Source organism: Acipenser ruthenus, chromosome 6 (genome assembly GCF_902713425.1).
Source record: "Acipenser ruthenus chromosome 6, fAciRut3.2 maternal haplotype, whole genome shotgun sequence".
NCBI lineage: Eukaryota > Metazoa > Chordata > Actinopteri > Acipenseriformes > Acipenseridae > Acipenser > Acipenser ruthenus.
In genome coordinates, this window is record NC_081194.1 from 25,061,615 (window position 1) to 25,088,993 (window position 27,379).

Sequence of the window (27,379 nt, forward strand, 5' to 3'; positions counted from 1 at the left end):
TGTACAAAGTATTGATTAAGTACATCTGTGATTTGGTAGTCTTTAGTCACTGAATTACCATTGCTATCACATATACTACTGACTTCCTCTTTTAGTTTCCTTTTAGCATTAACATATTGAAAACACCCTTTTGGATTAAGTTTATGGTCTACTGCTACTTGACTCTCTGATTCCCTTTTTGCTCTCCTAGTCTGCTTTTTAAGGTCTCTACAGGCCTCTCTGTGTTGTTTTTGTGAGGCTTCCCCCTTTGATTTAATAGAAACATATCACTTTCTTTTATTTTTAATACCCAGCTTAATAGATCAATTTACCCATTGTGGTTTCTTTAAGTTTACCTTTTCTCATTTTTTGGATAAATGTATCCTGTATTTGTAACTTTATATCCCTAGTGCCTGGTACATTAAAAAATAGAGGGGTATTTCTGCCTGTATTGCGCATTGTTTGACTTAGACCTTTTTGTATCATGTGTTCATAGCACAGTTGTTTTCTTTATACATATTTTGTATAACATTCCCCCTTTTTTAGGATATCTTGGCATCTGGACATTCCCATCATTTATTCGTATTGGTGATTGCATGCGGGTCCGACACAGGGCGATTTAAACACCGCCCATGTTTTGTGAATACAAATAGCCGCACATTTTGAGAACCCTATAGGATGAACCCTTTTTTCATTGAGTGTAAATGAGGTGGAACGGGTGTATAATGCACTTCGCAGTGTTTGGGTAAGAATCATACCACGTTTCCAGGGTCAGAATGTGTAATGCATGATCTTCATGACAACTGGTTAACAAAACGGAAAATGTTTCTGGTGTATGGTATACTCTTTACAGAGTGTTCACTGCAAGAGGGGGAAACCCCGTCCTATAGGTAGCTCAAAGAATCGACCTATTAATTGGGACAAGTCACTTCAGAACAGGCACATTTTCCATTAGCATCAGTTGAGGCCATTCAGCAGCAAATCTGTATTGATTTCCTAGTGACAAAGACGAACGGCCTAATTTCCAGGCTTGGTCATGTGTACCATATGTAGCCAAGTAAAGGTAAAAATATTAAGTGTCTGCTAAGAAATAAATAACTAAGAAAAACATAAAATGGTAAATTTTATTTATGGGGCACGCTGACAATCATTTGTGTATAAATAACTGACGTACAATTTGCAACAATCAGTTACACAAGCAATACTGGACATGGAGTGAAAAACAAAAACATTAATAAGCAACAATATAATAAATAAACACATAAATAAAGTTTATACACTTTTTCGAATAATATAACAAGATTTGAGTTGACCTAATATGAAACATTTATTGTGTTAGCAATTTGTATCTAAAAAGACACTGCTCAGAAAGGCACATTTGAGTTCTGCATCATCCCGAGCAGAGTATAAGAACAGTTCGAGAGGCGATTAACGAAATATTTACAAAAGTCACTTTACATGAGCATTGTATGGATGTCATGATAGAATACATTTAGAGTACAATAATAATGCTTGCTGTATTTCAACAGAGAGAACTACAACATACACATTAACCATATGCAGATTTTAAAAACATCATTATATTTATATACTTTACATTGTAATATTTTTATTTTGGTAATATTTTTGTTTTCTGCGCGTCTAAAAGTATAGTCTCAACCAATTCACATAAACACTAAATGTGTTTAAAATCTGTTGCATACGATTTTGAACTATTTGTGTAGTTGTTTAAAATTTAAATTGTATGTATACCGATAATCTATTTCTGTTTAAAACAAACACTCAAATCCAAGGTTTGGCCTGCCTTCATCAATTTAATGTGGACAAATTATCACGTTTCAAGCACTAACCAAAACGTTTAATACTAAATTACATATTCTTTATCACGCATTTACCAGTTATAAACACAGTGTATGTTACAAAGCTTCAAATAAATAGCTGGTGGTTCCTTTTGAAGTTCTTACATGCGTCATAGTTGTTTCATTCTATTTCTGTAACATAACAAATGTGTTTTTCATAAAATAAAATAAAAAATAGAACATGTGGTACTGGTGTAAATGCTTTGTGAATATGTCTATCAATTCCTCATAGTTTTACCTAAATACACAGCAGTTCGGCTTTCCTAAACATCATACAGTACAAAAACACAGCATTGGCCACGTTGCTTTATGCACGGCCATTTGGCTAATTATATATATAATGTTCAAATATTTACTTTGCCATAACAGCACGGTCATTTTCTAATCACAAAGTGCACACTGGTATTACCTGTGGTTTACAAATGCACTAGGATGAACACTTTTTTAACTGAAAATCAAATTCACACTTCACTGCACTGATACTATCGATGCTGGGTTTGCTGCCGACCTGAGGGTGATTTCTGCTCATCGGAAAAGTCTCTGATCTTGACATTCCCCTCGTACCGGACTCAGGGCTGTTGACTGAAGAATCACTACAGCCATCCTCTTGCAAATCTTTACCAGTCTTCTTGAGCTCTGGGAAAGTGAATCGTCTAAACAGCTTGTTACCCAAGATTGTAAAAGTAGTAGGTGCTGCTGAAGTATTTGAAGATGTTGGGAAGTTTGCTTGTGCGTCTTTCACTGCACTTTTGTTTTTACGCAAAGGTAACAGTGACCGATCAGGGGGCGCTGGGCTCAGCACGCATGTTGGCAAACTACCCCTTTTTTGGTAATAACTTTCGTTAAATCTTCTTATTCCGGAGTCTTGCTGGCGTGATAGTTTTTGCTTTTCGTTGTCCGTTTTGTCCTTGCCACCTTTGTTGTGAGCAATCGGGGTTAAAAGAATGCCAAGAGGACTGGGTAAAGTCCGAGAGCCTGACACTGAAATACCGGCGCAAGGTGAAGTTGAACTGCAGGAAAAGGCGTTTTTGATTGGGGTGGAATTGTGAAGATCCGAGATTTGGGGTAACGGTGGTAAAGAGCAATGGCCGTTATCTGTTTTCTCCAAAAGTTTATGGTTAGTATTTACATACTGAACACTCCAGGATCGCAGGCGAGGTCTTGGAGTAAGAACATTAGAAAAAGCGAGTCCTTGCGATTCGGGACAGCTGTCGCTTTCCCTGTCTGCTTCTTCATCTATAGAATCCATAGATTCTAGCCTATTTCTAAAACCCAAAAACGTGTTTCTATCTAGAGCGCCAACAGGTCGAGTCTCACCCGCCGATATGCCACTTCTTGTTTGGAGAGGCCGGCACGCATAGCTATCACGTTGTTTTTCTTGTAAAACGTCTGCAAACTTTCTATCAAACTTTTCATCCGATGGATCATTGTTATTCTGACATGTGCCGAGAACATGCCGATTACAATTTTCATAATCCTGCGTTTTCCTACCGTTGTTTGTAAGCGCTAGTACGCAACCTCTATACCCAAGGTGCTTGGCGACCTGGACAGCAGAATTGCCAACTCGATTTGGTCGGTCAATCTCAAGACCCAATCTTTTAAACGCTCTCACCAAAAATTCCACTACTGGTGTATGTCCTGCCACTGCCGCATAAATCAGAGCTGTATTTCCCCATGCATCTACCAGCTCTGGGTCAGCATTATTTTGAACTAACGTTTTTACTGCCTCCAGGTGTCCACTTTCACATGCATAACTCAAAGCAGTGCGTCCCGTCTCGTCCTGGCAGTTCACGTCTGCGCCTCTCTGCAGTAAAAGCTTCATAAATTTAGACCTCATATGAGGGTCAGGTAATAGAACCGCCAAAATTAAAGGAGTCTGTGCCCTTTCTGTCCTGTCATTGACGATTTTTCCATCTAGAGCATCCAAAATGAAACGCGCCAAATGGATCTTGTCGTTTGACATCGCATCCAGGAGAATTTGAGTCCCCGTCTGCTCACCTGATTTCTCAGAAAGTTTCAACATGACTGGCGACAGTTCTAAGCTGGTGTTAACAATGACTCAGTTTTCCACGCGTATCAAGCCACATTGGCAAAGAGCAGACATGTTTCTGAAGACGTGGAGCAGGTCTGGTTAACCTCTCTCCTTCTCAACCTAGTGCTCAGCAGAGTGGAGAATGTGCATCAGCGGGTATTTATACTGCAAACAAGCACTACTGTAACTAAGGCAACACCCTTTTCATAAACATAATTTGTGTGGTGTTTTATATGTGAAGAGTTTAGAGATCATTAGCATGTGCCTCAGATCACATTCACCTCTATCTTGCACTGGTACATTTAATATGTTAAAAATATAATAGTATAATTAGTATTAAAATCAGCGGTGTTTCTGTGTATTGTCAAAAATGGCTTTGCGTAGGAAGGTTGCAAAATAATAAACAGCAAAACAGTTGTTCAAGTATTCAATAATGAATTTAATTTTTCCAAATTGAAAAGCGGTGAGTCGTTTTAAATATAAGAGTATTCTGTATCAATCACATCGAGGTTAGATCAGAAGTAAAAACATGGTTTCTTTTACCCATCGCTTTCATTCACAGCAAAAAACATTCGGACACAATTATCATCAAATTAAACACAGCAAGTACAAATCATTATTTTAATTACAAATAAAACCAGACCAGTCTGACAATCTTTAAGAATTCAATTCAGGGGCATTTTATGACAAATAATTATCAGTGTCCCGTTATAGTCCACAGAAAACAATGAACACATTCCTAATTGGCGATTTGGATGCTGCACGCCGTTTCTCAACACTACATTGATCAATACATAAACATAAATAAATACACTTACTTGAAGCACGATCTTTAAAAAAAGTAACCCGTTCATAACCACCCGCTTCCTTTCAAAAAGTTTAACATAAACACAGGAACACACTCTAGGCCTACTGATTTGTAAACACACTGTATTGTATAGATGTAGTAATTTAGTGATTCAGTAAAAATTAAATGCTTGATTAAACTATGTCATGCACAGTAAAAATTGAGAAATACTACCAAAACTATATTCGAATGTAAATTTGTATGTTGATATGCAGACCAAGCCACTCATGCAAACCACATTTAATATCTGTAACACTCAAAAACAAAACACACACAAAAAACCTTGGGGCTGTCACATGTATTAATTCAATTTCTTACATGTGAGCTTTTTTGTATTCAATTGTCTTGTAGATTATAATATTATTTTAATAGTAGCTTATTAGCAACATTATTTCATGTATTCTTCTTCATTAAACTAAACTAAACAAATTCAATTAGAAAATAAAAGAAACTGTGATTTAAAGATGTCATGGACAGTATGAAAAAAGAAAGTTGCAGTTGGGGTTAATCTGACCCATGATCTTTACCACCTGAAAGTTGATTGAATGGTCATCAGAAGGATGTCAGTGACATACTGTATACCCCTGCAACAGTACATACTAAATTAGTGACATTAAAGTAGATGACAATGACCTAAATACACTGTATGCACGTTACAAAATGCACATTTGATATTAAGACAGAAATCTGCCTCCATATACCTCTCTCTTCTAATACTCCCAGTAACTAAAAGAATACAGTGCAATGTGTAAAACTTATAGAACACAAAATATGTTGCTTGACCTTTAAAGTAATCAGTTTTTGGCTTATGCACTATAGGCATTTCACTCTGGCACAAAATCAATGTCTTTTGTTCATTTTTTGCCACTCCTCCACTACAGTAGACATTGTTTTACTTTCTCTGACTTTACCAATAGCTGTAGAAGCGGTTTAAAGCACCTCAGTTTTTATTATTTATTTCTTAGCAGACGCCCTTATCCAGGGCAACTTACAATTGTTACAAGATATCACATTATTTTACATACAATTACCCATTTATACAGTTGTTTTTTTTTTTTTACTGGAGCAATCTAGGTAAAGTACCTTGCTCAAGGGTACAGCAGCAGTGTCCCCCACCTGGGATTGAACCCACGACCCTCCGGTCAAGAGTCCAGAGCCCTAACCACTACTCCACACTGCTGCATTAGGTACCAGTTGTAATACATGAGTTTGTTGAATGTCAATGCAATCAATAACATAATACTGATAGCTTTATATGAATAACCTACAATGTATTTTAAATATTGCCTAGGCTTAAGATCATATAAATAAGAAGTCGCAAGAAGTGGCAAAGACCTGTCCTTATGGTACAGCATGCCATAAGGACAGGTCTGTAACACAGCTGGCTGTGTATTAACCATCCAACACCCCCGCCCAGCCCTGGTTCTCAAAATATTTGTAACCCATGTGTAAACTATGCAAAGCCCCATTATGTTCTATGTACCTCAAATCTCTTTAAAAGTAAAGTTCTTTTGATCCGTGTGCTAAGTTGGTATCTAATTAAACTTCTAACATCTAACCTCATGCATATGATATAAAATAAACCATGATTCCAAGGGTGACGACATGGCTTGAACCTTCCTTGTTTTGAGTGTATAACTGGTATCTGTTGTTTTTCTTTTCTGTTAGGGTTTTTATAGATGTGCATGCATTGGGGATGCATCTAGCCGCACAAATACAATAGAAAGACTATATTGTTTTGTTTGAATGATCGACGTGTAACTGAATGTTAAAAGACAGGAGATGATCATAAAGTAAACTGATTGAATATTCAAAACCACTTCCTGTGATGTGTTTCAAGCAAGCCCATGCAAAATTGAAAAAAAAAAAAAAAAAATGACACATTCTTGACCAGGTTTTAGCACCATAAATAGGATAGCACTCGGTTTCCTTACATTTTATTTAAAGGATTGTTTTTGGTTTTAAAAGGCACCATAAACAATATTATATTTTAAACTCAAACATCTCATTAGTCTACACATTAATTTATCTACCCCAAACTACAATGTATCTGTGGAGCTTACCTGCATCTTGTCATTTGTCACCACACCGCTGTTCTCTTCCCTCTGGGGAAAGGCTGAATCTCTCTCATCCCGTGCGTTAACATTTATGGTTGAAAGATGTTCCAAATGCTTTATTTCCCATTTGAATATTCTCAATGTATATTGGGTTTCTACGCTTTCTGACGCTTTAAAGATTCCTGCCAGAATAGTTTGAACACACTGCTAGAAGACATGTGGCTGTTAAGATAGTTTGAACACACTGCTAGAAGACATGTGGCTGTTAAGATCATTTTAGTGTTTAAAGCTTTAAATGAATAAGATCTGCTATACTTTATTATTTACTATCTAGCTCATAAAAAGAGCACTTGTCCAGCAAAACTATATTTTGATTTTAAGAGATATTAGATTGATAATTTGGCACACATGCACTGAATTCTGTTTGTCAGCTGTCAATAAATACATACAATTTGGTAGCAAAATGTGTGTGTGCGCATATTAGTTTACATGTCAGTTGTGATAGTGAATATATTTGATGTAAACAAGTAAAACATCTGGGGGCCCTATTTTAAAAACACCCTGTTGTAATTCTGAGCTACAAGCACAGCAAATTGCCATTGCTGGTGTTTTCCCCCCTATTCATTTAATCCTGTATGATTGATCGTGACATTGTGAAATTGGACTACACATTTCTACATTTCTCGTATGTCAAAGTAAAAACGAATCACAAGCTATGTTGCCAAAGTCCCATTTTAATCTTTGTTTATTTATGGAAACATATACTATAAAACAGTATTAAAGTAGCAGGAGAACACATATATTTTCCTTGCTAGTAGTTTAACAAATGCCAAATAAACACCCCAATAATGTTCCTTCATCAAGTTATGTTTAAAAAAAACACATCATAAATGCAATGATATTTGCAGAACAACCTGCTTTAATAAGAAACCTACATAGAATAGGGTTCATGTTGTAGGACAGACACTCAACATAAAACATACAAGCAGTGATAAAAAGCATCTAACAGCAAACCAGAATATACTTCAATAATACCCCCCCCCCCCCCCATATATATATATAAATAACCCCCCTTTTTGGCATTTTATTTTCCCTTAAAACAATGACACTTTCTAAGCCCAGCCTTGACTTACATATATCAGTGGCACATTTTAAAAACAGCAATACAATGCATTTTAAAAGCACTTTACTCATAATACCACATTAGATATGTTGTAAAAGCTACATCATTACATTGGGTAAATTGGATTACTGGAGAAAAAATATATATACCCAAATAACTGCTCATTTGTTTTCCCAGTAACAAACATACCTTATTTGCCAAGTTTAACACAACCACAGAGCCCTTAAGTTATCTGATATGCCTAAAAAGATGTTTGGTCTAAAATGATCACCTACATACATATTTCCAATAAAGTGTTTAGCTACATCAAGTCTTATACTACAATAACAGGAGTGTAAAAAAATCTGAAATGTAATAAAAGCCTATATAGAGTGTTTTATTTTACTTTTAAATCTTTGAACAATTGGTAACTTTTGTTGTTTAATATTTGTGGATAAGTCTTTTTAATAAACCTATTTATAATCTAAAAATCAAGCCCAATACCATATATAGCTGTTTCTATGAGCAGGTATGTATACAGTTTCAAGCTGCCTAAAATCAGAGATTATTTTCTGTTGATTCAGCAATTCAGTCTTTTTTCAATGCAATAACCACCCCTCCTTGACTACACCTTTGGTAGTTTCATAACCATGAACCACAACTTATAATGGATAGCACATACAGGAATAACAACACACAGGTGATGACATGGTGTTCTGCCATAAATACCATTCTTTCAGTCCTGTAAACTACACACTTTTAACCCATTTGAATAGGTTGGCTAGGTTGACACTGATTTTATTTTACAGCTAACCTGCAATACATGTATTTCATTCAACTTTTTAGTTATGAAAATACTATTTGTGAAATAAATCAAGCAACCATGGAGAAATGTGTATGTTGGTTGGTTTAAACAGCATACCACTAATTACATGTTAAAGCAATCCATATAAATATTACCCCACAACCTTTATTTAATTCATCTAATCATTTCCTAGCTAAAAAGTTACTTGAAAATGAACCATAATCAAATGATTCTCAAAGAATTTGCTGTGTTCCTTTAAATCAAATTGACTGTGAAATCTTGTTTCATCAATGATGGTTATAATTGAATATACAATAATCTCTGAAGAGAAAATAAGTCAAGTTTTCTCCTACAGTAGGTGCAGTATTTAAAGCTGTATTACATGTACTATTAAGAATCACTGTGAAACATTGTTTAAAGCATAGCTTTGATGTGCACTGTTCTGCAGAAAAGTAACAGAAATAACACTTACACGTCACATCAATACTGATTCTTTTACATTTACTAGTAACATATAAAGGCAGTTTCACTGATTTTTTAAAAAAGTCTGAAACATGTATTTGTAGAAATACGTATTTCGGTGGAATGTTTTAATTTGCATACCATGCCTTTTACAAAAAATGCTCAGTGCTTGTGTCAACATTATTAAGAATCAGAAGAGTTAATTTTGGAGAAGAAGTTACTTACCTTGTAGTACAATCAGTCAATTATTATAGTGTCCCCCTTTCCCCTTCCATGGCTTGAACCTCTTCTAACAAAACTATGAATTCAATGTTTAACAATGTGTTTGTTTTCTGATTGTTTATCATCGTATCATGATTATTTGGGAGGCACTGGGTTTCATTTTTATTATCGTTAAACTATTCACAGAGCTGCGGTTTTCTTAATGATCACTTTTCTCAGTTAGAATGTGTTGTGTTGTAAGGCCCAGGCTTTGTATGTTGAGAATATGAAAATAATCATAAAATACAAGTTAGCAGCTAGATACTTATTTTGAAAATGTTTACTCTTGTAATTTAAAAACTGAAAAAGGCTTGTGCGCTTGTCCATGAAATACACTATTTGCACACAACAGATACTAATCTGGGTTACAACAAGATCAGTTATTTCAATACTCAAATTTATGTTAGTATTACCATACCAATGATATAAAAGCCATTTTAAACCTGTGAGATTGGTAACAGATAAGCAAAGTGTTATCTCTGTGGGACTAAAATAGACTTCTTTAAATCTTTCAACTTTGCTTAGATTGTTAATCGTGAGTCTGTAATTAATACTTAAAAGCACAAGTCACTGTACCATGAACATAATGTACAGCAACCTTCCTGCTTTTTTAAAAACTCAATTTTAGTACATCTATTCCAGGCAGTTAGGGGAACTGTATGTGTGTTGTCAGAAAAGATGGATTACAAAACATCTGATTTACCTACAGTACATGTAATGCATGTGCACTTTGTATCCTATTCTTCGGATGAGGTAACAAATACAGCAACCTATTAATAGTCACCTTAACATAATTTGTATAAACGTTTTATATATCCCCATCCCAAAATAATGCACCTCTACCATACATTCCACCACTTAACATTCTTGAGACAACATACCCACAGTACAATTACACAGCTCTGTTTGAGTTTTTAACACAAAAGTGAGTACAGATGTACTTGTTTCTCACAGCCAAATATTCATAAAGTCCTTATGACTTAGTATATAACTCCTGAGTACCTTTCAGATATACTGACTGATTTACAAGCATCCAATATGCTTCATACAGTTAAATTAATATTTTTTTTGTCGGTGTGAATACAGAACTGGAATTAAAAGCTCACGTCAAGCACTTTAAAACTAACCTTATTTAAAAAAAAAAACTAAACAAAGAAACAAACAATAACTTAAAGATTAAAATAAGCTAATTTAAAAATGGTTTGGGTGGAATGGATTCATAAAAATTGTGTCGTAATTGCATTATTGGCTTTTTTACATCTTTAAAAAACTAAAAAAAAGAAATAAACAATAATTTAAAGATTAAAATAAGCTAATATGTTTAAAAATGGTTTGGGTGGAATGGATTCATAAAAATTGTGTCATAATTGCACTAATGGCTGTTTACATCCTGTTGCATTTTGTAATCGCTTGTATAACAGTCAGCACTATAAGGGAGACTCTATACTGAAAAGTTGAAGTAGAATGTCAAAATATTTTTTTTCTGGTAACAATTATCTCCAAGATGTAGAAGAAATCTTAGAAACTAAGAAGAATACAATCTGAGCTGAATGTACATTTTGCAGGATGTGTTGGGTTCTCAGCTAGTTGGTTTTTTGGGGATGCTTCACACAACTGTTGCTGGTCTGCGGCCCATTTCTGCTTCCAGCTTCACCATCTGCTGCATCTCTTTTGCCTACAAGATAGAGGTAACACAATACAAAAATATTTTATACTGAGAGCACATGATTTGGATATGCGGCAGAATTAAAAATGTGTTAGACTACTCTTGTTTTATTCCTTTAAGAAAATGTGCCTTTGCAGTTAAAATTGAGCTCTGGTCAATATTTTAAAAAAAAAGAGTCTGTGGAAATAAAGAAATGTCACTGGGGAAGCCCGCATTCACTGATTAGGTAACGATACCATTTGTTCTGGAAAATTTTAATTGTATCATGTATAAATGGATTAGAAAGGTGTTTTATATGTAGTATAACAATGATAAAAAGGTTTTATCTGCATACAGTGGTAGCCATGGCTAGATGTAAAAAATTTGAAAAATGGTGCTATGGGCCGCTGTAAAGTTGAGGTTGAGGCTATGCAGTTTAGATTACCTGTCATGCATCCTCTGCATGCTAGAGGGCGCTATCTGACTAAACTGGTTTGTAACAGATTACTATTTTACAGGTTTCACCAGCAGGTGTCACGTGATGAAGTTCAGTTCAGAAGGCGGAGTGTGATAACTCGGTGGCTGCTCCGGGGCTCAAGCAAATATTCTTAAATCCGTTTTTCTTTCTTTTTCTTTTATCATGTATTTGTCTCTGTGAGTAACAGCGACATATGTGTGTGCCTATGATATGAGTAGAGACGTCAGGAATTAAATTCTTTAAAGTAACTGTAAGCTAACTTTCACAGACCAATTTTTTTACTGGAATTTTTAGTTTGTTTACATTTTTGCGAAAAGCTGCTTGCACATTTACTTGTACTGTATGTGTTGTTGACCTCACCTGGCCAACTGAACTGGCAAAAACACACATGAATAGGGTTAAATAAATCTGATGTAAAAAAATAAATATCCTGCTTCTCATATGATGTTTCATTTTTTGTGTGTATTCAACCTACATTAGTAGTAAATACACGTTCATTATTTATTTTCACTTAAGGTACAGCTGTGTGCACATTTAAATTAATGGGTTTACACATCAGAGGGACAGCACAGGCCCACCGCCGAGTCCCCAACATCTGTACCACCCCATCTGTGCTGCTAGCCGGGGGAACCCCATCCCTTCCCCAGCGGCACTACTGAAGATGGCCTTGATGGGGACTCTGGCAGTTCAGAGTGCCGAATGCTGTTCGGGCTCTGCAACGCACCAGCGATGTTCGAGCGTTTCAGTTAATAGGTCAGTTTATAAAACGCAGGGAATGTTATTTACAGAATAACCGGTTAGTTTATAAATGTAGCTGCTGGTAACACAATGCAACTCAATAAACTGTATTCCATTAGAGCCGTAATTAGGAGATTTAAAAGAAATGAAAACAAACAATGTTCTGAGAAATCACAAGCTTGTACACCAGATTTGGGTAAATAAACTGAAGGGTGTCCTTGAAAGACATAATTAATAACGTTTGTAGGATACAGTAGACTATGTACAGTATTAAAATACACAATCCTTTTATATATTCGTATACTGTATTCTACAGATTATTATCCTATAAAACTACATCTCTCTTGTTCTAATTCCCCAGCATGTGCATACTGTCCACTCATTGCAACAGCTAATCAATTTCTTCATAAACTACGTACCTTACATATGATACTGTCAATTCTAAATGTATTTTACCTAGCTACAATTCATTTGCTACTACAATGATATAGGCAATTTCTATGTGAACAACTATTGTTATAATAATGGCGATTTCTTTTGATCAGATACTATTTTTATTTGAAGGAATAGTAATATTGTATCTGTAACAAGACAAATGGATCATGTAAACTGATCGGTGACAGAAATTCGATATTCATTTAAAATTATTTCATTGATTTTTTTTGTTTGTTTTAGAAGAATAAATGCAACACAAAACAGAAAAGCATGTTTAATGTGAGAATATGCTTTCATTGATATTGTAAGTAAGGATTACTAGATTACAAGGATTAAAAGACGACACATACTGATTAAAGCCCTTAGTCTTTATTGTCCCACTACAATAGGTGATTAACAGACAGATTAGTACATCAGTGTTGGCTTGACATGGAAGGTCAACAGGCATTTGGGCACAAAGGCCGGATTTGTCCTAGACTCTGTAAAAAACAAACAAGCTTTTGCCACTTAAAAAGCCTGCATCTCACTCACACATCTAGCAGAGGTGATGGCAAGTAAAAACGCTGCCTTCAGAGACAGGTATTTAAGCTCTGTAGAATGCAGAGGTTCAAAGGGTGGTTTTGTGAGTGCACGCAGCACCACATTTAACCGCCACTGAGGAACTTTATCCTTCAAAGGAGGCTGAAGCCTCCCTGCCCCTTTCAGGAACTGGCCAGCCAGAAAATGAGCCCCTGGGGACACCGAGTCAGTTTTAACATGGCAAGCCGTGATGGCTGCCAAATAAACCTTCAGAGTCGAGGGGGACTTACCCTCATCAAAAGAGTTCCTGCAAAAACTGCAGAATGTCTGGCATGGGACAACCTGACATGCCAAACACCAAGTTTGGAACACGCCCAACTTGTATCCATACTGAGAGCACGTTGAAACAGCTCTCGCACTCTGGACAGTCAATATGACTCTCTCTGACAAGCCTAACTGGCTGAACCGGAGTCATTCAGGGGCCAGACCCAGAGCTGTAGGCTCGATGGGTGGGGTGCCACAACGTCCCTTGCGCCTGGCTGAGCAGGGCGCTGCGCGTGGGCAACTGCCAAAGCTGGTGTCGCAATAGCTGCACCAGCGTGGAGAACCATGTTCTCCTGGGCCAGTACAGAGCCACTAAAAGCACCCTGGCTGTTCCTCCCTGATTTTTTCCATCCATACAGGAGAGTCCTTGGCCACTCGTATGCAATGGCGTCGACTCCCAGTGGACCCCCGTTCCCCAGAATGGAGAACCAGAGGGGATTCCAGGGAGGCAAAGAGGTTGACCTCTGCTCTCCTGAACCTGTTCCAAATCAGGCTAATCACCTCGGGGTGGAGCCTCCACTATGAGCCACACGGGACCCCTTGATAGGTCTGCAGCATGGTTTTCTGCTCTTGGCGGATGTATCACTCTCAGGGAGAGCAGGTGCTCATGAGCCCACAATAAGATTTTGTGGGCTACCTGATGAAGACGGGGTGAGCGCAGGTCGTGCAAGAATGGAACTTAGGCATCGTTGCAGCAAGACTGTAGTAATGCGCATGAGTGGTAACACGCATGATATTGAATACGGTACGATGTACATGCGATACGGTATGGTATGCACGGTACGGTGTACTATGGTGCAGTACAGTGCACGGGGCACGGTATGGTACACTACAGTGCACGGTGCAACATGGTGCGGGAGAACGATACGGTATTCATGATACAGTACGGTGCGGTGCGGTATGGTGCACGGCATACATGTCAACTCCTAAGTGTTCACACATGTGAGACTCCTGCTGAAAAACCTTGGGATTGATGAAAAACCTTAACCTAGACCACTAGATTTTTTTTTTTTTGGGTGGGGGGGGGGGGCGCTGGTGACGGACCAAGATTTTTGCACATGGCTGACAGCTACGCCACTGACCTAGACTTAAGGGCTATGCACACCGGGAGCGAAGCAAATTACACGAAAGGAGCACGAGTACATAAAAACAAAAAACACACAACTGTAGCTAGTCATTAAAAGAAAATACTATCTGCTTCTGCTGCTTTTGTGGAGACGAAATAAAATAAATAAAACAAGTCAAGAAATAGTCTGGGTACACCACACACGAAAAAAAAAAATGACATTTTACAGTGAATGTTTATATGTGATCTGGTTTAACATGTAAATCATTCAAAAAGAATACATCTACACATATTTCTTTGTAAATACTGAGAAAATTAGTTTAATATACTTTTTTGTATTGATTTTCAGTTTATTGGTCTCCAGTTTGAATGTGTGAATGTGATTATTATTATTATTGGTCAACATTATTATAACAAAGAAGCGTCATTTTACAGAAATACGAAACCAGTGTGTGGCGCTCCCTGTCACTTTGACCAAAATTAAGGTGAAATAAAGAGATAGACATACCATCAATTTCCAATTGTTCTGTTATTTCTTAACATATGGCGTCTTTCTTTGTATTGTCTTTATAACCACTAACACTCGCATCATAAAGAACATAATATTTTTCGACTTTAATAATTACATTCCCATTGATGTTCATTTCTCTTATTTCTGTGGTAATTTCTGCATGAACGAGACAGCGACAGCCTCTCATTCGACTCTGCCCAAGTAATGACGTGTTGTGTACAGAAACATAGAAGGCTCGCGCAGACAAACCGCCAGTTTGAGACAACAAGGCAATTCTATCTTTGGAGTAAGGGGAGAGTTTGCATAACAGCTACAGGAATATAGAATGGTAATGTACACCTAGCAATAGTTTTGCGTTATCGCACCGCGTTACTATCACGATAAGTAATGCCATGACCGTGACTACCACTGTATGTAGGCTAATGCTTTATGGATATTGCCCTTAATTAAGTCTACATTAACCTGGCAGCAAAGAACAAAATCATACTCTGGGTGTTCTCTTGTTGGTACTATATACAGTTCATAATTTTTTTTTTTTAACAATTATGCTTTCGCATTATTCATAGTTCATGTGATATTCTACTAACCTGTTTCCTTAGAAGTCAGAGATGTACCATGTATGTACCCAGTTTTTATTCTTTAGGTCACAGTTAATAAATATTAAAGAGTAAAACTAAAGAGTAAATAGATTTAAAGCAGTTCAAATTTGAAATATAACAATGAATACAAATGTACATTTTTTTCCAGAACACTAACAATGGCCTCATCAATTTTAAAAAGACTGAATCTGCCTAGTGACACCTTCCTCCCTACTTCCACTCAAAAAAAGACAGCAAAATAGCATTAACATAATTGTCACAAAATAATTATATTTCCCATCATCACGGCTCATCTGTATTCTATTCATGACATCTTGCAGGGTCTACATGTACATATATTAATAATAATAAATTATGTTTTAAATGATGACAATTAAAACAAAAAAAAAACATTATTATGTCTACTTTTGATGATTTTCAATGAATTCCACATTGTGTTCGCTTCCCTTTCACTAGAAAAAAAGCTAAACCTTTTAATTACAATTTAGGTTTCCAGAATTCATTTTATGAGAAATAAAGCAACTAGGCACATAACAAATACATTCTCTTTCATGTACCTCAGCATTTAAACAGAATGGCAATTTCAGGCAAACAGAAAAGGGATAATTAGTGCAAATATTCTTGGTGGAAATTACAATGCCATGACAACACACAATAGAAAATGTAATGGTACAGATGTTCAGAGACATAAAACATTTTCTTTGCAAAAATAGGTTTTGCTCTCTGAAACGCTGCAATATAAATTATTATTGATACTGTATGCAGATTGAAGCTATAGTAAGAAGGCTGCTCATAGCCTCAATTTCCTGAAGGCTCGTTATAACTGATTCTTGATTTTGAGTTGTTAAAATATCAGAACCTACATCTTATAGTATAGTTATACAATTTCAATATTGTTTACCAGTCATACTGACTGCTCATACCAACTAACTGTTACATTTCCACACAGTACTCAGTAATCAGAAATTCCAGTAATGGCGCTACAAAAGTTTGTCTGGAACACGAGTTAATGGTTAGGAATGACCATGCCTACCTTGATTGTGAGACACTGCATGATGTGATTTCAAAAGCTGTACAAAAAAACACATGAAAGCAACTGAAATTAAAAAAGAACAATTTAAACTTAAGTACAAAAATATGTCTATGAGCATTGAAAGACAGCAATGAAAAATAAAAGTGTAGATGGCGTGATTCACAGTGATTCAAAAACAATGTAGTCATAGATAATCATCAGCATAGAAGCTACATTACTGCACAAAAGAATAGCTGAACCCGATCAAATAACACCCAGGCAAATAAATGTTGTATCAAGTTAAGCACTTTTATGTTTCTCTGTCTTATGTTATGAATTTAATTTAGTGCTGCAAAGAAAAAATATATATATATACAGCTGGCCATGACAGGGTCTTGATCTGGTGGTCCTCCATCCACACCTTGATTAACCTGGCTGTGTGGCATGGAGCATTGTCCTGCTGGAAAAACCAATCCTCAGAGTTGGGGAACATTGTCAGAGCAGAAGGAAGCAAGTTTTCTTCCAGGACAACCTTGTACTTGGCTTGATTCATGCGTCCTTCACAAAGACAAATCTGCCCGATTCCAGCCTTGCTGAAGCACCCCCAGATGAGTCCAATTTTCAGCTTTGCCCAACACCTGGTCGTCTAATGGTTAGACGGAGACCTGGAGAGGCCTACAAGACACAGTGTCTCGCACCCACTGTGAAATGTGGTGGAGGATCGGTGATGATCTGGGGGTGCTTCAGCAAGGCTGGAATCAGGCAGCTTTGGCATGAATCAAGCCAAGTACAAGGTTGTCCTGGAAGAAAACTTGCTTCCTTCTGCTCTGACAATGTTCCCCAACTCTGAGGATTGTTTTTTTCCAGCAGGACAATGCTCCATGCCACACAGCCAGGTCAATCAAGGTGTGGATGGAGGACCACCAGATCAAGACCCTGTCATGGCCAGCCCAATCTCCAGACCTGAACCCCATTGAAAACCTCTGGAATGTGATCAAGAGGAAGATGGATGGTCACAAGCCATCAAACAAAGCCGAGCTGCTTGAATTTTTGCGCCAGGAGTGGCATAAAGTCACCCAACATCAATGTGAAAGACTGGTGGAGAGCATGCCAAGACGCATGAAAGCTGTGCTTGAAAATCAGGGTTATTCCACCAAATATTGATTTCTGAACTCTTCCTAAGTTAAAACATTAGTATTGTGTTGTTTAAAAATGAATATGAACTTATTTTCTTTGCATTATTCGAGGTCTGACAACACTGCATCTTTGTTATTTTGACCAGTTGTCATTTTCTGCAAATAAATGCTTTAAATAACAATATTTTTATTTGGAATTTGGGAGAAATGTTGTCAGTAGTTTATAGAATAAAACAAAAATGTTAATTTTACCCAAACACATACCTATAAATAGTAAAACCAGAGAAACTGATAATTTTGCAGTGGTCTCTTAATTTTATCCAGAGCTGTATATATATATATATATATAAATAAATTTGGAATCTGCAATTTCAACCCCAATTTTCTCCCAATTTGGAATGGCGATCTCCAAGCTATAAGCCGCATCCTGCACTCTGTGCGGAGTGCCTTTACTGGATGCGCCATTCGGGAGCCAAACAAAAAATATATCAGCGTAACTTTTCAAACGGTTCAAGGTTTGATACACAAAAAAATAACTTCAGTAGATACGAGAGCTGCACCTAGTGGAAACAAATGAATTACAACACACAGAAAAAAACAAACAAAAAAACAAAACAAGTGTTTGACTGATAAATTCACGTCAAAATAACAAGACCTCAAAAAGGGGTTGCTGACATTATTATTTCAAGGCAATTGCAATCTTGTTTGGCATGAGGATAACGATGTTAAGACCTTGTGTTTATTAGTAACAAAATACACGACTAAACTACTAAACTAACTTGTTAAAAATACCTGCTCATTCTGTTTTTCCAGGTGTTCTATCTGCTCATCTTGAGCCTTCTTCAGTTGATCCATTTCCTTAGAGTGCTTCATTGCAAGCTACCAACAAACAATACACAATGCATTTAAAGCATATGAAGTGAATCAAAACATTGTAGAATGTCAGTATCACCTGTAAAGCATTCTATTGTATTTGTTACATTTGCTTTCAATTTCTAACCACTTTCTGTTGGAAACCCTTCTTATTATACCAGATGTTAAACCCCCAGATGCTCCATGAGTTATGCATCTCATCCTTTGGGATATATCTGTATTTTGGCAATTTTAAGGTTAACAGGGCTTAACCCAGCATATATAAGTGTAAATGAGTAGGATAAAAAGTAATCATAATGTAGTAATGTACAGTGTCCTGGTAAAAGGTGTTGAACAACTGTCTAACTATGCATACTGGGTAGTTTATCACCTATAACCTCTTCATAATTGTGGAAAGTCTCAAGCAGTTTTTGTCTCCCTTCACACGGTCCTCCTGTTTATCTCTATTGTTCTTCACACTGTTATGGCACCTGACAATCACACCTCATTCAGACAGACAGCTCTCTCCTTCTGACATGCCATCAAACGTATGAGTTGTGGCTTGACTTTTATACCAGCAACACATACAGTGATACAGTGCATTAAATGCTCCAGTACTTTTTATAGGTCTGTAATGGTAATTCCTAAGTCATATGTATTCAAATTAAACGCTTTACAATGAAATGGGCTAACAAAATGTGTCTTGTGGCAAAAGATTAAATTTAATGTTCACCTAACTCATTCACAATAAGATGTTCTAATACCAAATGACAAAGTAATCCAAGAACTCCAACACACATCAAGAACTCCAACACACATCAAGAACTCCAACACACATCAAGAACTCCAACACGCATCAAGAAATCCAACACGCATCAAGAACTCCAACACACATCAAGAACTCCAACACGCATCAAGAACTCCAACACGCATCAAGAACTCCAACACGCATCAAGAACTCCAACACGCATCAAGAACTCCAACACGCATCAAGAACTCCAACACCCATCAAGAACTCCAACACGCATCAAGAACTCCAACACCCATCAAGAACTCCAACACGCATCAAGAACTCCAACACGCATCAAGAACTCCAACACGCATCAAGAACTCCAACACGCATCAAGAACTCCAACACCCATCAAGAACTCCAACACACATCAAGAAATCCAACACATACCCTTTTTCTTTCTTCCAGAAACTTTTTAGTGTTGCTGCTGTTCAATTCCCTCACTCTCCTTGGAAAAGGAATACAAAAACAATCAAACTGTAAACAATTGAAACTGGCTTTATCATTATTATTTTTAGAAAGAAAGTTAAAACCCAATAAAGAAATATACTAATCAGACATGCAAGGTAGGAGCTTGCACATAGTCTGAAGTTGTTATTTATTCATTTTAGAATTGTAATTGGTGTCAGAATAAATACTATTAATAATGAGCTTAATATTTAAATGAAAAACACATAAGCAGAGACACTTGTCAAACTGTTTGTCTAACTACATTTGCTTTATTTATGTTTTGTGGCGATACCATAGGCAGTAATGTATATTGTGGTGGTTTTCGCAAAACTCATTAGTCCATATTTTGAAGTGCGAAAGTCCAAACGCTAATTTTGAAGAGGAATAAAAAAATTGTAGCACTATAAGCTAGCAAGAAACAATACATATATTATTTAAACACTCTAGTTGTATACTGTTTAAATTATGTTATTGTGCTCTGAAAAAATATTTTGCTGGTTATCAGAGACATCTTCAATGTAACATAGCCTCAATATGCAATATGCAGATTTGGGCTACGGTAAATAAACTAGCCAATGTGGCAGCAATCCAATGTTAGGCCATTGTGAAAACACAACAGCATGAAGCAGCTTTGGGCCATTGAAGAATTATAAAGTTTTAAAACAACAACAACAACAACAACAACAACAAAAAACACAGTTGGAAATTCTGCACACAAATTAAATTTATTTTGAATCTGTACGGTCAAATAACTTAATAGAATATTGCTCATTTGACTATCACTGTTATTTTAAAACAAGTTTGAACCATTACATTTAAACTAAATAATAATAATAATAATAATAATAATAATAATAATAATAATAATAATAATAATAATATTTCCAATGGAAAGCAACTACACACTTAACTTTAAAAGGAAATCTCAAGAATTGGGAGCATTATTTGGTAATTTATTTATGAAAATGCAATAATGGATGCTGGTTGCAATTGTTGTCATAATATAAATGGTTTGATTAAAAACTATACTATAAATGGTTTGATTAAAAACCATAACCTAAACATGCAGTACAGTATACAGTTACTGGTGCACAGTGCATGACTCATCAAAGTCCAGACCAGCATAGAAGATCAATGTTTGTGTCTTGTGTTATTTAGTACAGAAGGTCTGTTTCAACTTGCCTCTCCCTTTCAGCTTTATTTTTGATTGATTTATCTTGACTGATGGCTTTGCTGTTTTCCATAGATGTCTTAGCCTGGTTAGCACGCATTTCTTTGCTCTGCCTTTAAAAACAATGAAGCAGAATTAATGCCACTTAGACCTAAACAAAACATACATTTTATAACAAGCTTTGATTTACCTCAAAACCTTCACATGTACAGCAATACACTGGTGTTCAAAGGGAATGTGGACAGGACAAACTTCAACAGGATCATATCAGTTGTGCAGAAGATTAAGGTTTATAGTGCAGCACAGTTTTATTATTGCTTATTTGTGATGATGCACCAGTCTTTAGTTGGTTAAAACATGTTCAGTTATTATTAGGATTACTCCTGTGTATTCCTGCTGCTCATCTGGTATTCTCCCAACTTCGCTACTCATGCTACCCCTCAATTGACTACCTATCTCTGCTCAAATTCAATTCAAGACCCTTGTTTTTGCCTACTGCCCGCTTCACTACACTGCCCCCTCCTATCTCTAATCCTTCATGTCTCCCTATACCCCCTCTCTCCCTCTCCACTCCTCCTTTACTGGCATGCCATCCCTCCACTCTCCATCCTCCTGCGCCTGCTCCTTCTCTTCCCTCTGTGGTGGAACCAGTTATCGGTGAATTTCAGGACTGCTCTGTCTCTCACTGCCTTCTGCCGCCTCTTCAAGACCTACCTGTATAACTGCACCTGTAGAGCTCTTGATCTACCCATCCTACTATGCACTGGACTTGCCTGGCCTTTTTATTTTCTTGTACCCCCATTGTTGCCATGGTCAGTTGGAAGTGACAAATAACATCTGAGTAGAACAGCAGCTCACTGTTAAATCAGACTAACTAATTATAATACATGCACACAGTTTATTAAAAAAATAAACTGACCTGCTCATAAAATAATCTAATTTAAAGCATCTTCCAGATATTTGCACCAGGAATCCAAGCAGTAGGATACAATGCCCCTTTGAATCCAGGTGCTTGGTAGTAAGCACGGTCTTCCTGAAATTACTATCAAGCATCACTTTCGCTCGATTTGCACTACAGCACTGCCCAGTTCACTGCCTACAGTTTTACAATGGTTCGGGACCTCAACTAACACTAACACTTCATTTTCTTTCAATACTTTTGCAGTTGGCTGTTTTAGTCAGTTTAGATTTATTGTGACTTAACCAGCACCTTTCATCAACAAACCTAAAAAGAAAACAGCCCTAGACATCTGAACACCCAGGAGCGGCAGTTGTCCCCACTGAGGGCTGACAGAATCAATTAGGTAAGTCTTGTCAAAATTCTAAAAGGGATGTTAATATGAACAGTCTACATGCAGAAAAGTGTGCAGTGAGCTCCCTTAGTGCTGACACTGCCAACACTTTCAATGTACAAACATTTTGGGTTCAGTTTGGGTTTATCTTTTGTCGATATTGTTCGGTTGGGGACGAAAATGTCGGTTTCGGTTCAGGAAAATCATAACTGTTGCATCCCTAGTTCAAAATGTAAGTGTTTGTGTCCCATTAGCTTTTAATTTTATACACTGACTTATCACAATCTTTTAAGTATCGTGCTTCAAGATTCGTGCACTGTAATTCAGCCATGTTAATTTTGTCGCCTTTGCATGGGTTTATTGCCCTTCATAACGAACCAAAGAGAAACAAAACATGTTTTAAACATATTTTGTGGCATTGCTTAGGAATTGAACCATTTAGCTAAATATACATGTCTACCTTTTGCTTTTTGTTTATTAAGGGCTAAATAAAAAAAAAGAAAAGGCATCTGAGCTGCCTCTTACAGCTGCTTGTTACAGTAATTGGTAAAGAAATAGCAAGGTACTTTCTATATTTATTAGATGCTTATGGGTTATTCAATTAATGTAGTTTAGCTTAGCATGACACAATCTTAAAGGGTCACCTGGTTCTGTACAAAGAAAATGTTGCTGAGAAGCAGCATATTCTCTTGCTGATATGTTGTGTTAAGTATGCCTTAAAATACCCCTGACTATACATGGTTTTGGTCTCCTAGCAGCACTGAAAAAGAAACACGCTTTACCCAGCACGCTGCATACTCAATTAGACATACTTATTATATGTGAACAAATATAACTAATTAAAAAAAAAAAAATTAAACAGAATTTATTTTTCTATTAATAATACAATTTTAATATCGAGTCGTGTTTTCTAATAATTTATTATCCTTCTCAGTCCCTGTGTTATTTAAAAGTAAATATTATCATATATATTATAAATAATACACGGTATAATTTTGTCACTGTGACCTAGAAAGCATCAAGCATTCTAGGATTCTCTAACAAGCCTATGGTTTATGATTTAAACATGAAAACACTAGCACTATAAATAAGAGGTCTCATGAAAAGATTGTAGTTTAAAAAAAATATATATATATATATATATATATATATATATATATATATATATATATATATATATATATATATATATATACAGTACTGTGCAAAAGTTTTAGGCAGGTGTGAAAAAATGCTGTAAAGTAAGAATGCTTTCAAAAATAGACATGTTAATAGTTTATATTTATCAATTAACAAAATGCAAAGTGAGTGAACAGAAGAAAAATCTACATCAAATCAATATTTGGTGTGACCACCCTTTGCCTTCAAAACAGCATCAATTCTTCTAGGTACACTTGCACACAGTTTTTGAAGGAACTCGGCAGGTAGGTTGGCCCAAACATCTTGGAGAACTAACCACAGTTCTTCTGTGGATTTAGGCAGCCTCAGTTGCTTCTCTCTCTTCATGTAATCCCAGACAGACTCGATGATGTTGAGATCAGGGCTCTGTGGGGGCCATACCATCACTTCCAGGACTCCTTGTTCTTCTTTACGCTGAAGATAGTTCTTAATGGCTTTCGCTGTATGTTTGGGGTCGTTGTCATGATGCAGAATAAATTTGGGGCCAATCAGATGCCTCCCTGATGGTATTGCATGATGGATAAGTATCTGCCTGTACTTCTCAGCATTGAGGAGACCATTCATTCTGACCAAATCCCCAACTCCATTTGCAGAAATGCAGCCCCAAACTTGCAAGGAACCTCCACCATGCTTCACTGTTGCCTGCAGACACTCATTCGTGTACCGCTCCCCAGCCCTTCGGCGAACAAACTACCTTCTGCTACAGCCAAATATTTCAAATTTTGACTCATCAGTCCAGAGCACCTGATGCCATTTTTCTGCACCCCAGTTCCTGTGTTTTCGTGCATAGTTGAGTCGCTTGGCCTTGTTTCCACGTCGGAGGTATGGCTTTTTGGCCGCAAGTCTTCCATGAAGGCCACTTCTGACCAGACTTCTCCGGACAGTAGATGGGTGTACCAGGGTCCCACTGTTTTCTGCCAATTCTGAGCTGATGGCACAGCTGGACATCTTCCGATTGCGAAGGGAAGTAAGCATGATGTGTCTTTCATCTGCTGCAGTAAGTTTCCTTGGCCGACCACTGCGTCTACGGTCCTCAACGTTGCCCGTTTCTTTGTGCTTCTTCAAAAGAGCTTGGACAGCACATCTGGAAACCCCTGTCTGCCTTGAAATTTCTGCCTGGGAGAGACCTTGCTGATGCAGTATAACTACCTTGTGTCTTGTTGCTGTGCTCAGTCTTGCCATGGTGTATGACTTTTGACAGTAAACTGTCTTCAGCAACCTCACCTTGTTAGCTGAGTTTGGCTGTTCCTCACCCAGTTTTATTCCTCCTACACAGCTGTTTCTGTTTCAGTTCATGATTGTGTTTCAACCTACATATTGAATTGATGATCATTAGCACCTGTGTGGTATAATTGTTTAATCATACACCTGACTATATGCCTACAAAATCCCTGACTTTGTGCAAGTGTACCTAGAAGAATTGATGCTGTTTTGAAGGCAAAGGGTGGTCACACCAAATATGGATTTGATTTAGATTTTTCTTCTGTTCACTCACTTTGCATTTAGTTAATTGATAAATATAATCTATTAACATGTCTATTTTTGAAAGCATTCTTACTTTACAGCATTTTTTCACACCTGCCTAAAACTTTTGCACAGTACTGTATATAAAGTGTTTTGTTTCTCTTTCGTTTGTAACATGTTCACAAAACCCACACATTTAATGCAAATGCACAAACATAATATGACTCTCTAAGTATGGTACTCAAAAGGGTGTGATGATAAAATCAGTGTAAAATACAGATTGCAGCAATTAAACAGCATTAATGAACACACACAGTATTACAAAGAGAGAGATATACAGTACGATTAGAATGAGCATGGCAATGGATGAGTGTACTCACCTGTCATGAATAAGCTTAAGTTGCTGGGTTTGCTGCTCTTGAACAGAACCTAAGAGTTTTTTCAAATGTTCACACTGCTGGACCAAATGCTGATCCCGAATCTCCTGTTCCTCCACAGTGTGTGAGTTGATCATCTCTGACCACTCCTTGGTATGTTGGGCCACAATCTCTTTTACCTGTCATCAATAAATAGATGGGCTGCAGTGAATTACAAGATTATAACTGCATCGGAGGGTTCTGTTGACATTATAAACCACGAGAGCAAAGCTTGAGTGGTTTATGATTAATTCAGCAGAACCCTAAGATGCAACTATAACTTAAAGTAATTCACTTCAGCCCCATTTGTTGTTTTTTATAATACATGGATTCCACGACAAAGTCATGGCCTGGTGGACAAAGTCATGGGGAAGCTGTAGTGCTGGCGATGGTTGCTCCCTCAGTTCTCCTACAGGGGGAGGGTTCTTGTGATAAACGATCCGGTGGCCTCATTCTTTGGCATAGACTGGTGTATCTAGACCCTCCCCCAGGGCTACTGATTGAGATCCAATAAGAGCTGCTGCAGTTCTTCTGGAACAGACATTACTGGCTACAGCCAGCCATCCTGTACCTAACCCTGGGTGAGAGGGGCTAAGGGCTAATAGATGTGTGCAGTCATGTGGCTGCTTTTCGGTTGCAGGCGGTGCAGCGGCTGCTTATTCTCCGGAGCTGAGCTGGAGACACACGGCCTTCTCCTTCTTGCGCAGAGTGAGGGGACTGGGCTGGGACTGGCAGCTGTTCCTGTTCGACCTGTCCAAGATAGACATCTCCAGGCTCCCGGATTTCTACAGAAACCTGCTGAATGTCTGGCAAGTGCTCAGGGTGGAGAGACAGGATGACTCTCTGACAACAAGCTCGCTGCTGGAGAAGCCTCTGTTCTTCAACCCTCTGTTCCCTGTGGAAAGTTTCCATTCTGGGGTGCTGTGCTCCAGTTTTGTGGCAGGAGGGGTCACCAAACTGAGAACCCTGCTGCTGGTGATTGTTGGGTGGTGAAGAGAGGTGGAGAGCCTAGCCAGGCAGCTGGAGGTTCACTCCCTCTGAGTCCTAGAGAGATTTCTAAATTAACTCAGAGACTCTTTCTCTCCCAGGGTTAGAGAGGTGCTGGACCAGGTTCTGGCTGAAGGAGACGTTGTAGAACAGGAACCAGCCTGCCCTAGCTTTCTGGTGTCCCCTGCTGTTTTTGAGAGGCAGGAGGGAAGATGGTGCTTTACAGACCCTGTCTGACATCAGGTGGATGGTCTCACATGAACTGTGCATATAGCACTGCTCTGGCTTGGAGGACTCTGTACAAGCCGCCCCTGCCCAAGCGTTCAGGGAATCTACAGTGCCACATCCTCTACTGCATAATTGCCAGGGGGCACTACGTTCACCGCATCGACCCGGAGGCCAGTGCAGCATGCGGCCAGCGCAGCCTGCGCTTTCTGTACAGAGGAGGAGACTGTGTTTCACCTTTTTACTGACTGTAGACCCTTTATTTAATTTATCTCTGAGCTACTGGACTTAATGTGACTTTTACTAAATAACTGTTTATTTGTAACTTCTCTTCCAGCCAGAAGAACAGATTTGAAAGTTGTTTAATTCATTTTATACATGGGCAATGTAAAGTGGCCATTTGGAAGAAAAATAAATTGCAGAACTCTGGCCCATGTGATGCTATGATGATGCTTAGATTATTGTTCCAGGCCAAGATTAAAATTGACTTTGCCTATTCTTCCCTGACTCATGACCTGTTAAATTTCCAGCAGCGCTGGTGTGTGAGTGAGGGGCTGTGTGTTCTGGGGGAGGAGGGGGAGCTGCAGCTGTTTGTGTGACCCAAACATCAGGGCTGCTTATGACTTCTGTGTGCCACTGTGTGCCATAGTGACCATGTGCATAAAAGACCTGTGCACATAATGTGA

At 37.6% G+C, this 27,379-nt stretch overlaps 2 protein-coding genes across 8 annotated transcripts in view; both read right to left on the reverse strand.

Moving 5' to 3' along the window:
* Nucleotides 1-1,117: 1,117 nt before the first annotated feature.
* On the reverse strand, nt 1,118-3,988 carry LOC117411122 (ankyrin repeat domain-containing protein 36B-like). The gene has a single exon (XM_034018287.3). It carries the CDS (start codon nt 3,859-3,861, stop codon nt 2,266-2,268), a length of 1,596 nt encoding a protein of 531 aa, XP_033874178.1. The 5' UTR covers nt 3,862-3,988; the 3' UTR covers nt 1,118-2,265.
* Nucleotides 3,989-7,488: 3,500 nt separating this feature from the next.
* The window catches only part of LOC117411059 (1-phosphatidylinositol 4,5-bisphosphate phosphodiesterase beta-4), a 145,500-nt gene continuing 125,609 nt past the window's right edge, over nt 7,489-27,379 (reverse strand). For 5 of the 7 annotated variants that reach the window (XM_059025281.1, XM_034921634.2, XM_059025282.1 and 2 more), the window contains 6 exons: nt 25,446-25,621; nt 21,142-21,243; nt 19,900-19,957; nt 18,660-18,746; nt 16,753-16,789; nt 7,489-11,079 (listed from right to left, as the gene is read on the reverse strand). In XM_059025281.1, the coding sequence (XP_058881264.1) occupies nt 10,988-11,079; nt 16,753-16,789; nt 18,660-18,746; nt 19,900-19,957; nt 21,142-21,243; nt 25,446-25,621 (552 nt within the window). In that variant the 3' untranslated portion in view covers nt 7,489-10,987. The remainder of the gene's footprint in view (nt 11,080-16,752; nt 16,790-18,659; nt 18,747-19,899; nt 19,958-21,141; nt 21,244-25,445; nt 25,622-27,379) is intronic. The other 2 variants (XM_034921636.2, XM_034921635.2) reach the window with 1 other exon arrangement.

Coding starts and splice junctions, on each gene's coding strand:
- LOC117411122 (XM_034018287.3), bottom strand. CDS start 3,861: ATGTTGAAACTTTCTGAGAAATCAGGTGAGCAGACGGGGACTCAAATT.